This window comes from Natrix helvetica, assembly GCF_964273705.1.
Source record: "Natrix helvetica genome assembly, chromosome: 2".
In the NCBI taxonomy this organism is placed as follows: domain Eukaryota; kingdom Metazoa; phylum Chordata; class Lepidosauria; order Squamata; family Natricidae; genus Natrix; species Natrix helvetica.
The window spans coordinates 224,065,202-224,080,533 of NC_138552.1; the positions used below are offsets into that span (position 1 = coordinate 224,065,202).

The 15,332-nt window shown below is 38.4% G+C and overlaps 1 protein-coding gene across 5 annotated transcripts in view; it reads left to right on the forward strand.

The window, feature by feature from the left end:
• The window catches only part of CATSPERE (catsper channel auxiliary subunit epsilon), a 108,150-nt gene that overhangs the window by 30,075 nt on the left and 62,743 nt on the right, over positions 1-15,332 (forward strand). For all 5 annotated transcript variants that reach the window (XM_081945184.1, XM_081945185.1, XM_081945187.1 and 2 more), the window contains exon 6: positions 14,289-14,313. In XM_081945184.1, coding sequence (XP_081801310.1) covers positions 14,289-14,313 — 25 coding nt within the window. The remainder of the gene's footprint in view (positions 1-14,288; positions 14,314-15,332) is intronic.

The window sequence follows — 15,332 nt, forward strand, 5'->3', positions numbered from 1 at the left end:
ATTCAGTCAGAAGTGAAGAAGCTTCTTGGATGAGAAGTGAAATGTCTTCAAGAAAGAACAAAGAAAGTCCAGTTGCCTTTTGAAAAAGCACTTTTGGGATCACCTCAAGGGCGTATGGTGAATAGAATATGGCTTTGTGAAACCAGAGCCATCAACCACAGGAAAGACCAAGGAACTGTGAGTAGACTGGTTATTTGGAATCTCTCTGGATAAGGTGAGGATGGGAGATAATCATATTCACCATGTGCTCTTGATGATTGCTCCTTATCAGTCAATTGATATAATCTTCCTTCATTATTGTGGAATTATCATTATGGCTTGTCACATGACCAGCCAGAGGTTTGGACTGGATTGGCCATTTTTATCCATGTATCAATTATTTCCCAAGAACCTGAGATAGGCAAATGTTGTCTTTCTATGAGATTGAGGGCTGGGAATCAACAAGATCAGTACCTTTCTCCTATAACTGTGGTGGACCCTTTTAAAGCACAATAAATCTGCAAATCTCACTTTCTAACCCCCTTTCTTGGATTAAAGTCCCAGAGCACTTTAATTTCTTTGTTTTCTACTAATTGTTATTTTGTGGTCCCATTAGTTGTTAGTTGCAAGCAAATAGTATTTCTTGCAGATTTCCTAGCACCGTTTTTGTTATTTTATTATGTTGTTGTTTGTAGTCAACAGCAAAATCTTTGTGAACTTGTTTGTAGTCAACAACAAGATTTGTGTGATATTCTTGCAGCAGTTAACTAGTTGATCCACTGTTTTTAGCATCCTTGCAGAGTGAGTAATTACTATCTGTTGCTGTCTTCTTAACTCTGGCTTTGTATGCCATTGTTCTTAAGGCTTGACTTGTACAGTCTTCTGTCTCTTTCTTCAATGTTCTTGCTCTTAGCCATTGTCAGGATATTATCTGCTTTACCTGTTTTTTTTTAAGTACTGGCCATGTAATACCTTATCTTCCCATGCCACTTTTCCATTGTTGTGGAAATACAATTCTGGCTGCAGTCAATACATGTAAAATCAAATACGTATTCCCCTTGTTATATTTATCCAGAAAAACACCCAACAATAATATTTATGGTTTTAAATTAGTATGTTGCTTTACCATTTTTTCCAACCATGTATGCATTTTTTTTTGCTTTTGGGCATGTCCACCACATAGGATAATATGAACAAGGCATCTGGTGACATTTCCAATGTTTAACTTTTAACATGTTAAATATGTTTAACATGCGCCAGTTGCGGCCCCTTTTGGACCGGGAGGCCTTGCGCACAGTCACTCACGCGCTGGTGACGTCCCGCCTGGACTACTGCAATGCTCTCTACATGGGGCTCCCCTTGAGGTGCGCCCGGAGACTGCAGTTGGTCCAGAATGCAGCCGCGCGGGTTATTATGGGGAGATCGAGATTCTCCCATATAACACCTATCCTGCGCGAGCTGCACTGGCTTCCTGTGGCCTACCGGGTGCGCTTCAAGGTACTGGTTACCATCTTCAAAGCGCTCCATGGCACAGGGCCCAGTTACCTGCGGGATCGCGTCCTGCCCCATACATCCCTGCGACCCATTCGCTCACACAGAGAGGGGCTACTCCGGGTGCCGTCCTCTAGAGAGTGCCAGAGGGCGGTGCCCAGGAGTAGGGCCTTCTCTGTGGTGGGCCCTACCCTTTGGAATGACCTCCCCCCAGACATCCGGACAACAACCGACCTTCGCTCCTTCCGTATGAAGCTGAAGACCTACCTGTTTTGTCAAGCCGGCCTGGCATAACGTTACAATCTTGCCACCCCAGGTCATTTTATAATGGGAAATTTTGTTTTTTAAAGTTTTTAGAGTTTAATATTTTTGGGGTTTTAAATTTTGTAAGTATGCTTATTTATGGACTTATTTTTACCTCCTCCGCACGATATATGGTGCTATCTTGATTATTGCTCTGTACGTCGCCCCGAGTCCCTGTGGGGAGAGGGGCGACTAATAAGTTCAATAAAATAAATAAATAATAAATAAATATCCTTAAACATATTTGCCAACCTTGAGGGTGGAAAAGGCCATCTATAAAACATCTTATAAAGGTTTTCTTTATATGCAGTTGACATTGTTAATTTATAATTTCTATCCCACAGTTTCTGCCATTTATCTAATTCTATTGTATAAGCAAAAATTTTAGCCCATACTTTCATTATCTCCTTGCTCATCTTCTATCTTGATACTTAATAACTAGCTATACATTTTCTTTATTAGCTTTTCGTCTGCCCCTGTTAGTATTTGATCTAATTCTGTTAATTCTTTATAAAACCCATACATTTTAGCATCCTTCTCATATCGAGATTGTATCTGCACTTGCGGCCACCATGCCATGTCAATCCCTTGACTACTCAGTTCTTGCTTAGTTTTAAGTTCCCCCTTTTCATTCAAGATATCTTAGTATCTGGTTATGTTTTCCATATTAATTACATTTGGGTGAATCAGTGCCTCCATTGTGGAGAGCTGGACTGGTATTTTCAAATAGTGTTGTTCTTTCATTTTTACCCATACTGATAATAATGCATTTCTGATGTAATGTCTTTGGAAATAACTATGTAATTTATTTTTCCCACACTATAAAAAGGCATGCCAACCCAGTTGGAGGTCATATCTCTCTAAAGTAGAGTCTTTTGTGCCTCAAACCAATCCATTCCTTCACCCATTTAAGTACCGAGGCCTGATAATACAACTCGCAATCTGGCAGCCCAAAGCCCTCTCTGTTTTTAGAATCTTACAGTATTTTCAAATTTATCCTTGCCTTTTTCCCTTGCCAAATAAATCTTTAATTTTGTTTTATTTAATTCTTCAAAGTATTTTCCCCAACTTTATCGGTATTGTTTGAAATAGATAGAACAGTCTCAGTAAGATATTCATTTTTATAGCAGCTATTCTTCCTGTCAACGACAATTGCAAGGTTTTCCACTTCTCCAAGTCTGTTATAATTTGTTGAGTCAGTTTATAGTAATTACCTTCTTTAATGATTGCACATATTGCTGTTAATTAGATTCTTAGACGTTGGAAGAAATGTCCATCTGGGTTCACTTCCAAGTGGGAAGAAAGACACTGGAAACATGGAGACTGCTTGGAAAGATGGTTTCATGGTGAACAGGATCACATGATTTGAGATCCTGGGCAAAAGAAAAAGGGAATAGATGCTGAGAATGCCTGGGTTTTATGCCCTCTGTTGGGCTTTGAATTTGAGCTTGTGTTCTGTTTGGTTGTCAGACTCCCATAGGGCCATGCATGAGTAACTTTGTAGGTTGTCTGTGTCCCAGGCTTGGTTGAGCCTTGCTGGGTGATGATGTAGGCTTTGGGCAATTCCTATCATGGCTCTGCTTGAAGTAGATCTTTGTTATGTAGAATAGACTGGCCCAGGCCTTAATGGCCCATTAACAAAGGTAGTGATGGATGAGTTTCTGCCTTCCTTTTAGGGGAAATATTCTGCCCTTATAATATTTCCTAAAATATTTCACTTTTCTAGGAGAGGGGCGGGTGCTACCTTCCTACATAAGTATTTAACTTTCTTGACTATCTGAATATCTATCCCCTTCATTAACTCTTTTTTCTGTGAATCTTAAGATTTTTAACTAAAAAATTAGTTTTTTCTTTATTTATTTTCAGTCCTGCAACTTCACCATATTCTTCTTTTTTTTTTTATTAATTTGAGTCCAGTTTCTTGTGGATCTTCCAGGATGAAAACCAAATCATCTCCAAACGCCTTTATCTTGCATTTTTCCTTTTTTATTTCCATATCTTTAATTTCTTTGTCTTGTCTAATAGTTCTGTTTAACAGTTTCAGTGTCAATATAAATAATAGAGCGGATAGTGGACATCCTTGTCTTGTACCTTTTTAATATTAAAATTCTCTGACACATCTCCATTTACCATCACCTTTGCTGTTTGCTTATCATATATTGCCTTAATCATGTTGATGAATCTCTCACCAAAGACCATAAATTGGCAATTTACGTTATCAAATGCTTTCTGTGTGTCTAAGAAAATCAACGTCATTTGTTTTCCAGGATGTGCTCCATAGTACTTCAGTGTGTTTAAGATCATTCTCATATTATTTTTAATCTGTCTCTTAGGTAAAAATCCACTCTGGTCTGAATGTATATATTCATTCAAAAACCTTTTTAATCCCTCTGCTATTATTGAAGCATATATTTTATAATTAGCATTCAATAAAGATATAGATCTACAGTTTTTTATCTGCATTAAGTCTAAATCTTTTGGTATTCGGGTAATATTTGTTTCCATCCACGAGTTTGGTACCTTCACTTCTAACAATATTTCATTATAGACTTCCAACATTGATCAGCCTAAAGTATCTTGTAAGTTCTACCAGTAGCCTATCTGGTCCTGGTGTTTTATTATTCTTTTGCGGCTTAATCGCTTCTGTTAATTCTATCATTGATATTCATTTATTTAACATGGTTTCACTGTTTCAGGTACTTTAGTTAGTTTAGCTTTTTCCAAATATTGTTTTATTCTCTCTTCTGGAATTTTGTCCTGGTCATACAGCTTTTCATAATAGTCTTGAATTATTATATTTTTTGTCATCTTTTTGGTAGTGGAGAACTCCTTTCTCATCTGCCAGTTGATGTACCAGTTTCTTCTTTCTATTTTTTTCAGTTTATATGCTAACCATCTTCCTGGTTTATTTGCATTTTCAAAGAAATTCTATTTAACATTTTTAAGTTTTTGTGCCAATTCTTCTTTATCAAGTAGATTATGTTTTATTAATTCCATTTTATTTTTTAAATTCTTTTTTTTTTGGTGACTAATTCTAGTCTCTTGTGTTCTTCTTCTAGTGTCTTTTGGTTTTGTTTCTTTTTCTTAATTTTCTTTCCCATATAAATTATAGTTAATCCCCAGATATATCCCTTGGCGGTATCCCATACATTTTGTAATAAAGTCTCCTCTTTCCTATTCTCTCTTTTTTAAAAGTCCAATTCTTTTTCCATAGTTTATATAAATTATTTATCCTTTAATATTGATTAATTCAATATCCATCTTTCTCTTTTGTCCTTTCCACTTAACTTTTACTGGATTATGGTCTGCCCAAATGCTTGTTTCTATTCCTATTTCTTGCACATTACATTTTAACTCAGGTGACATCCATATCATATCTATTCTCCAAGACATACGTCTGTTTGAATAAAATGAATATTGATTTTTCTTAGCGTATATCTCTCTCCATATATCTTGAATGCCTATTTCTTCTGCCATTTTGAAGAACGCCTTTGGAAGTGTTTTTCTAGCTTTTTTACCTATTTTACCACTTTTATAATCAAGTTCTGCATCTACAATTGCGTTGAAATCTCCTATACATAAATATTTTCATATTCCAACTGTAATTTTCTTGTGAACTTTTTCATAAAAATCTTGTTTATTATTGGTGCATATACTGCTATCAAAAGCATCTGTTTATAGTTCATTGTTATACCCACCATCAAAATTCTCCCATCTTCATCTGCAAAAATTTGTCTAGCATTTATTGTTTCTTTATTATATAAGGCCACAACTCTTTTCTTTTGCTGTGCAAATAAGAAACATAATTTCCCAATTTTAGGATACTCCAATAATTTATTATGTTGTTTCTTAATGTGGACCGCTTGAAGACAAATTAAATCTAACTTTAATTTTCCCAATTTATTAAAAGTCCTTTTCCATTTCATAGGAGAGTTCAATCCATTTATACTATTGAAAGCATTTTTTTTCTTCTTCCATGGCTTTACTTGTAGATAGGCCTTGTTGTTTTAGTTCAGTACCCCAGCCCAGCTCCAATTGCGTTTCTTCGTCATGTTTCACTCAATCAATTCCAACTTCTAGCGAAAGAAAAAGAAGTTGGAATTGACTGAGTATTTTTTTCACTCACATGCTTCACAATGGGGAAGATGCAGGGGTGAAATGCTACTGGTTTGGACCCGAACCAGTAGTAAAAATGCTACCAGTTCGCCCGAAATGGTAGTAAAAAAAAAAAGCTACTGGTTCAGGTGAACCAGTATTTCTGACAATCAGCTGTGACACACGATTTATATTAGTTTCTAGCCAATCAAAATTGCATGCCATAGCAGAACCCCACCCCTTGCTGTTCACTTACCTTTGCAGGCGCACTTGGTAGCAGGACCCACCTACCCGCCTGGATGTTATCACATCCATTTTTGATGTTCTGTGCATGCGCGGAGGTGGCTTGTACAAGTGAAGCTAGTGCACATGCTCACATTGCTACTGAACCAGTAGCAAATGTAAGTTGATTTCACCCCTGGGGAGACAAGGTCCTTGTCAGGGAAAAAAATGCCCTGGGGAAATCTGAGATCAATGGACCGTGGCTGATTCCCTTCCGCATATCTTTTGAGATATTGAGAAAAATAAAAGTCTTTAAAAGTATTCTAATTAATAAACAAACTTTAATAATAAAATAATAAAAGTAAATGAAACAGAAAATAACTAATGGTTACATTTTGATAATGAAAGCTATGTCTGCCAAGCTGGCAGCCAAACAAAGAAGAAAAGAATTTAGTTCTGGAATGTGTAAACGCATGCGCAATAAATCACTTTCAGATAAGAACTTTTTGTTTTATGACCTGCGCAATAAAGCTTTCTTAGTTTAACTCTTGAGTGTCAGTTTAGGCAGTTCAGGCCTAGCAAACCTTTTAACATCGTGACACCCCTTCTTTTGCTAGTCTGGGCTGACGTCATCAAATCATCAATTAAGGCACATCTTCTTTCGCAGATATTCGTGTTGATTTGCGGCAAGTGGTTTGTTAAGCATGTCTGCGATCTGATCATGTGTAGAAACATATTGCAATTTAACAAAACCTTGCTTAACTAATTGCTTTGTGTTTTGATAACGAATGTCAATGTGTCTGGACCTAGAACCTGTGAAATGTGACTCAGAAATATAAACCACAGATACATTATCTTCCATCACGGTGATTGGTCGAATCGGACGTGTCCAGATATCTGTGATCAAAGCATCAAACCACGTTAGAGAATTACAAGCATCTGAAACACAAGCATATTCAGCTTCAGTAGATGAACATGAAACAAAACTCTGTTTTCTCACTTGCCAGTAAACAGGACAACCATTTAGGAACATCATGTAACCAGAAGTGCTTTTGCGTGACTTCTTGTCGCTCGCCCAGTCGGAATCAGCAAAACAAATCAGCTTTGGTTGATCAGTGTGTGTTGGTTCTAGCAATAACTTCATGTGCTTAGTGTGTTTTAGGTATTTCAACAACTTCTTAATGCATGACCAATGAAATTGTGTTGCCTTACCTACGTGTCGTGATAAAAGATTAACACTAAGTGCAATGTCAGGTCTGGTCCAACTACTAATGTATAATAGTGAACCAATGACTGAACGATAAAGTGTTTGATCCTCGAACTCAGGACTTGGTTCATGTGTTAAGTTGTGAAAATCTGTTTGCATGGGTGTCTTTGTTGTGCTAGCATCTTTCATGTTGCAATGATGTAGAATGTGGTCAATTTTCTCTTCTTGTGAAAGACTAAACCCCTTCTGTGTCTTTTCAATTTGAACACCTAAATAAGTGCTAATGTGTCCTAAAGATTTTAGTGTGAAGTATCTCTGCAAACTTTTGGCAAAAATCTCACTCATTTTCTTATTTGGACCAATATAAACAATATCATCAACATAAACAAGAATTATCTCATATGCATTGTTAGATCTTTTTGTGAACACGCATTCATCAGTTTCGGACTTAATAAAGCCCATTGAATTTAGTTTGTCAGTAAGACATAAATACCACATTAAACCTGACTGTTTCAGACCATAAAGACTTTTGTTCAGGAACCAGGTATCCCCTTTTTGCTTTCGGAATCCTGGAGGGCTTCTCACGTAGATCTCTTCATCTAGGTCTGCATGTAGATAAGCTGTGTCCACATCAAATTGAAAAACTTCTAAACCAAGAATAGTTGCAGTGGTTAAGGCAATTTTTACACTTTCAGTTCTGACTGTTGGTGAGTAAGTGTTTGTGTAGTCCTCAGGATAACGTTGAGCGAAACCCTGAGCTACAAGTCTGGCTTTGTATAAAGACTCACCATTTGGTTTCTTCTTGATTCTGTAGACCCATCGGGTGCCAATGACTTTCTTGTTTGCTGGAGGTTTTGCAGGTGTGAATACATTAAGTTTCTTTAAACTGTCCATTTCATCCTGCATTGCATCATACCACTTGTCTTGTTCTGAATCAGGAAGCTGTTTGATTTGTGTGAATGTCTCAGGAGGAAGAGTAACGTTGCAAATCAAAGGTACTGGTGTTTTTGTCAGTTGCCATGAATAACGTTGTGGAGGGATTCATTTTGTGGCCCTCTTGGAGCGTCTAGGAGCAACAGACCAGTCTTCTTCTTCTTCATCATCATCATCCTCATCCTCACGTTCGTCGCTAGCATCAGCATCCGTGGCTTGCGAAGACGGAACATCAGTTTGTGAAGAACTGGTAGAAGGAATATCTGCCTGCGAATTGCCATCAGGCTGCGTGGCATCTGGAACACCATCTCTAGGAAAATAAACTTCAGGATCATTGGAATGAATCCTGGACCAGTCAATATCTTCCTCAAAATTAGCAGATTGTGAAATGACAATCACATGTTTAGTATCAATGAATTTGTACCATTTTGAATTATCATCAATACCCATAAATCTTAGTCTCTTTGCTACTGTACCTCCCTTTCTTCTTTGACTTAAGGGAGTGTTCACCATAGCATATGAACCAAAAATATGGAGGTTCTTGAGATCGGGCTTGTAGCCATACAGCATGTAGAAAGGAGTTTGATTGATTACACTGCTCCAAGTACGGTTGACAATGTAATTTGCATATTTGATTGCTTCACCCCAGTATGCGTTACTGAGATTGGCATCTTCTAGAAGACAACGCATCATGGTTTGTAGAACCCCTTGTCTTCTTTCTACGACTCCGTTATGAGCCGGTGTATATGGAGCAGATGTCTGATGAAGAATTCCATTCTTACGCATCCAGTCCTGGAAACGCTGAGACATGAATTCTGCACCACGGTCACTCTGGATTCTGGCGATGCGAACTTGGTATTGTGTAGAAACAAACGCTGCAAAGTCTTTAAAGATCTGAAAGGTCTCAGATTTCTCTCTCATAGGATATACAAATCCATATCTAGAATGATTATCTACAATTGTTAAAAAATACTTTCTGCCACCAAGTGTTGGTGGGAAAGGACCCACTATGTCAGTGTGTACCAAATCAAAAATGCGTGTTGACCGGCGTGTAGCGTGTTTGGGAATTGCAGCCGCCTTGGATTTAGCCTTTTTGCAAACCGCACAATCCAAAAACACCTTATACCCCTTTAGATCCAAACCTTTTGCGAACTCCGGCATCTTTCTAAGAACACGGAAACTGGCATGCCCCAATCTTCTGTGCCACTTGTGAATACACCTGGAATGCAAAGGTTTACCAGTTAGTGAATTCTCAACATTAACAGTTTCATGAGGACCCTCAGGCTTGCTCTGAGCAATCTGTTTCTGTTTTCTTTGTTTGTTGGCTTTAGGAGCCTTTGGCACAGTAACGTTTTCTCTCTCTGGGACAACTCTCTCTGGGTTCACGTTGTGCCTTTTTGGAGTTTGCATACTTGCCTGTGCTTGCCCTTTAGGCTTTGGCTTTAAGTAATAAACACCACCAATCAGCATAGTTTCAGCAATAATATCACCATCTTTAACTAAGTAACTTGCTTTTTCGAGGTGGTGAACCTGGAACTTTAAATCTCTAGACAAGTGACTTTGACTAAGCAAATTACTGGTTGCTGAAGGTATGTAATAAACATCAGGGATGTGTGTATCGAGCTCTTCAATGTAAACAGTTCCTTTTCCCATAACCTTGCAAGTGTGGTTGGTGAAGGAATACAGTTCTCGATACTCGGGCTCTGGTTCGCCCATCTCTGTGAAAAGTTCCCTTCTGTGGGTAACGTGCACAGCTGCTCCACTGTCTAAAGTCCACAAAAGACGTCTGTCGAACTTTGGATCAGGTTGTGGAACGTTGGTTATGGCCAGTGTCACAAGTGGAGCTTGTGAATCACGCCTTGGACCACGACGGCCTTGTCTTCCGCCTCTACCTCTGCCTCTGGAATCTGTTCCTCTGGGCTGGTACGTGACGGGAGCTGGAACTCGTTGGGGACAATCCCGGGTGTCATGTCCCACACAGTTGCAGGTGTAGCATTTTGGCATCCTTGGAGCGTAGCCTCTTCCTCGGAAGGGACGTCTGGCTGGAGCCTTTAACGCTGGAGGCCGTTGCAGATGTGGTGTAGCTAAACTGATAGCTTCGTCTTCCACTAAAAGTCTGCAAACGTGGTTAACTCTGCGTTGAGCAATAGGCACGTAGTTAATCTTTGCAACAGCATCTTTCCATTCATAATTCAATGAGTTAATGATGATGCTAATCATTTGGATATCATCGATTACATGGCCATTTTGTCTCAATTCACTTCTCATTCTTTTCAGTTTGGTCAAATGTCCACCAATTCGTTCACCAGGTTTCAACTTCGAACCATGGAACTCAGACATGAGCAAACATGAAGATTCAATTGAAACGGGCCTGTAGCAATCTTCCAAAATAGCCCAAATTTGTTGGGCAGTTGCATCAGGTGGAAAGATACTTTGGATCTCAATTTCCATTGACATGAGTAAAGTCGTGATTACTCTGTTTTCGAGGTCTCTCATTGCAGGCGTCCAGGGCTGAGGGGGAGGATTAAAAACCTTCTCTTCGAAGCAAGAGCGCAATTTCACTGACCCAGGCTTTATAATTCTCTCCTGACTCCTTTAATTTGGACTCACCAGTCAAGGGGGTGACTGTGAATACCTGCTGAGGAATGTGCATCGGAACAATTTGTTGCTCTGGTTGCAAATCTGGTTGTTGAACCAGGGGATGCTGGGGTTGCATCATTGGCCTTTGCGTGGCAACATCAAATTGGCTTCCTCGAATTCGCCTTTGGCTTTGCCCTTTTCCATCTAGGGAGGATTCAGCACCGCCAGGGGGTGTTGAAGACTTATCCTTTGAGGGCAAAGTTTGGGCTTCTGTAAAACTCATAGACAGATCTCTAAAAATCTGGTCCAACTGCTTCATCTTTTGCTGTAATAATTTTTCTCCGCCAGCAGATGGCAGTGCAGCTTCACTTTTTGGCTGCCTCGCCTTTCTATACGTATGCGGAAGTTCAGTTGACTCAAAGGGACCACGTGACCTCGGTGACGTGTACATGTCTCTTTGTTCTGATTGACCAATGACCTCTGTGGGGTGTGTCTTAGGCTGTTGTTTTGGAGACAAGATGGCGTCCTCAGACATTTTGGGAGTGGGGGAGCTCCTCCTACTTCGCTTTATTTCGTTAAAGCACTCTCTCACCTCCCTAGTATATTTTTCAAACAGCTTTAATCGATATAGATAGCTTTGCATTTCTTGCTCATCATCTGGGGAGATTTCATAAACTTTGCTTTCTGCGTGGGAGGATTTTTTCTCTGCCGGCAGTTGCCGTTTAGACTTTTGCCGTTCATTAATTGTATCTTGATAATGAGGGAGGTTTACTGACCTCAGTCCGTAGATCTTGCCTTCTGTAGCTCCTTCCCCCACATCTGGCTCGGCACCTGAAGAATCTTGCTCCTCTGTGTCTGAGGGAATGGATTCTTTCGAGCGCTTTCCATGTCCGTGTTATTTTCTTTTCTTTCTCTTTTTCTCCGACATTGCTAATTAGGCTTAGTCGGTTATCTTTAGATAGCATGAAGGGAAAATGCAGCCATAAATTGTAGCCATCTCAGCTTGTATCATCGAACCAAAAACTCTGCTACCAAGTTGTCAGGGAAAAAAATGCCCTGGGGAAATCTGAGATCAATGGACCGTGGCTGATTCCCTTCCGCATATCTTTTGAGATATTGAGAAAAATAAAAGTCTTTAAAAGTATTCTAATTAATAAACAAACTTTAATAATAAAATAATAAAAGTAAATGAAACAGAAAATAACTAATGGTTACATTTTGATAATGAAAGCTACGTCTGCCAAGCTGGCAGCCAAACAAAGAAGAAAAGAATTTAGTTCTGGAATGTGTAAACGCATGCGCAATAAATCACTTTCAGATAAGAACTTTTTGTTTTATGACCTGCGCAATAAAGCTTTCTTAGTTTAACTCTTGAGTGTCAGTTTAGGCAGTTCAGGCCTAGCAAACCTTTTAACATCGTGACAGTCCTGTCCTCTTTCTGAAGCCCATTATGACTCAGAGCCACAATGCGACCCTGAGTTGACTCGGGGAAAAAAGCCCTTTCTCTTCCTGCACAGCTGCCAGTGTTGGGATGCCCCGCCTCCCCATCAGTCAGCTGGGCTTCTTCAAGCACTTGGCTTGGCCACCTATTAGCTCCACCTCATCCTCTGTCTCAGTGAGTGGCACACAAAACCTCCTGGCAGGTTGAATTCGGTGCGATTCTATGTAGATGTGCTGTATCACTGCGACATCAGTTCCGCCTCCCATGTTACTAAGCCTTATTATCATGAAAGAAAACTAAAATGTATTGGAAGGAGGATCCACTTACTATCAGTGAGCAACCATGTGCCTTGGCTACTCTGAAGCAATGCAAAAGACTCCTGTCCCAAAGGTGCTTTTCAAAAGGGAACTGGACTTTCTGGAAACCAAGAAAGTCCTGTTGCCTATTGAAAAAAAGCACCTATTGAACATATTATGAAGCACACCCGGAGAAGCAAATGGCATTGCTATTTTTGGATACACAGAAAGCATTTGACAATGTGAACTGGGAATTTATGATAATGCAATTACAAATGATGGATTTTGAGGAGGGGTTTATAAATATGGTTAAAACTATCTATAAAGAGCAATCGGCAAAGATAATTGTAAATTGTGACATGACAGAAAAAGTGCCTATTAGGAAAGAAACTATACAAGGGTGCCCGCTATTATTTATATTTGATATTCTGAATAGAAAAATAAGGCAGGATAAAGAAATAAACGGAATGAAAATTAAGAAAGAAGAATATAAATTACAAGCATTTGCGAACAATTTAGTGCTTATTATGGAATATCCAATAGAAACAGGTCCAAAGTCACTTGAACAAATAGAATATGGAGAAGTAGCAAGATTGAAAATCAATAAAGATAAAACAAAAATGTTTATGAAAAATATAACAGAGAAACAGAAAAGGGAAATAATGGGGAAATTTGATATCCAAATAATGAAGAAAGTGAAGACAGCTGACTTCGAGATGCGTAACTATCAAGGAGGATTATTATAAACTGAGAAATCAAATTGAAATAGATGTGGAGAAATGGAAGAACTTGCAGATATCATTAATGGGAAGGATAGTGGTAATTGTGATAAATATATTACTAAGAATTTTATTTCTACTTCAAACAATACCAATAAAACTTGAGAAAAAGTACTTTGAAAAAGTGAATAAAATAATGTGGAAATATATTTGAAAAGGAAAAAAAGCAAGAATTAATATAAAAATGTTATAAGATTCAAGAATTAAAGGTGGGTTTGGACTACCAAATTGGGAGTTATATTACCAAGCGGCAGCATTAACTTGGATAAAAGAATGGATTTTACTGAGAAATTTAAGGTTATTGTCTTTGGAGAGACAAGATATGCAACTGGGCTGGCACATGTTTTTATGGTAGGGAAAAACAGAAAAGTATTAATATACAAATATATAATTAAAAGATGATATATGTGGAAATATTACAATGAAAATAAAATGTGAAAGAGGGAATTTATTTTTATGTAAATATGAAATCAGGTTTGCTTGAATTCCACCCCAAAAATCCATCAGAGTGAAGAAGAAAATAAATAAATACAACAACGGAAGGAGGGAGAAAGAAGAGAGAAAGAAGGGAAAACGAAAGGAAATAAGGGAGGGGTAATAAGGGTAGAAGAAAGGGTAAGAAGGGGAAGAAGAGGAGTGGGGGAGAGGGAGGGGAAGAAGAAAAGAGAAAGGAGAGGAGGAAAGAAGAAGGTAGAGAAGGGAGGTTGGGAGGATGGAAGAAGAAGTAGGGTTGTTGTAAAATAAGATGAATGAACGGGGTAGCAGGAAAGCGACCCCAATTATATTTTTAAATGAATTATGATAAATGTTAAAAGATAACATATAAATTTTAATAGTACTTATGAGAATGTATATTTGTGAATTAGGGCTTTGTTATCCACTGTCCTGAATTGAAAATGGTACTGTCTATTTTCACTAGAATTTTTTTAATGTTTTTGTAAACTGAGTATTTTTTTTTCAAGGTTATGGGATGCTGATCCAACTCAGGTAAATATGTTAATTATAAATTAGTCAATAAACGTAAAGAGAATATTAACCATTCTCTGTTTCTGGATAATATTAGCATGTCTTTAGCAAAAGCCATGACTTATTAATTCTCATTCCCTATCATCATTTATACTCTCAGAGCTGACAAAAGGCTACATGCATATATCTGATAAATCTTTTACTAAAGTAAAAGACTTCTCCCATTCCAGCTTGAGTCCATTTAAATTATTTAAATGTGTGGTTGATAGTGTTAAGGTTGTGTAATCCTTGGTGCTCTCTGAGCTTGCTTGTTTTCTTGCAGACATTTTATTACCCAGCTAGGTAACATCATCAGTGGTAGAAGGGAGGGAGATTTTTTCTCTGTTTATACTAGTGGCTTGCCTGTCAGTATAGGTGGGAATGGTCTTAGTGGTGATTAGGCTGATGTTTACTATTAGCTTGTTTGTTTGAGTACATAGTTCCTTGGTTGAGATATTGTTTATGTTACATACTGACAGACAGTATGGTAGTTTCCACCAAGATCCTCTGATCCGTTGGAAAAATACTCAAAGGTGATTGGTTAAGACGCCTGACAGCTCCCTATAAAAGGGCTGCTGCCAAACAGAGTCTTTGCTGGATTGTCACATACAGTAGTTATCATTTAATAAAGAGTTGTTGTTGCTGAAGCATGAGGCTTGCCTCTTCCATTCACCCTATCTAACACTGACAACGAAGGTAGGATTGGAAGGCAACTAGGCATCAAAAAGATACAATCCATCAAGTCAATCCAGCCCAGAGCGAAGTGCGGCAACGAGCAGCCATCTTTAAGCGGCAGATTTGAATTTGGGCTGTTCCAAAGCATCATGGAACGGCTTTTGCAGGGGATACCAGGAGTTGTCTCCTATTTTGATGACAACTTGGTATCGGCTGCAAATAAGGAGCAACTTTTTAAAAGATTACGAACTGTTTTGACCAGAATTAGCGAAAAAGGCCTCCGTCTGAAAAAAGAAAAATGCCAAATTAATGTACCAAGGATTGAA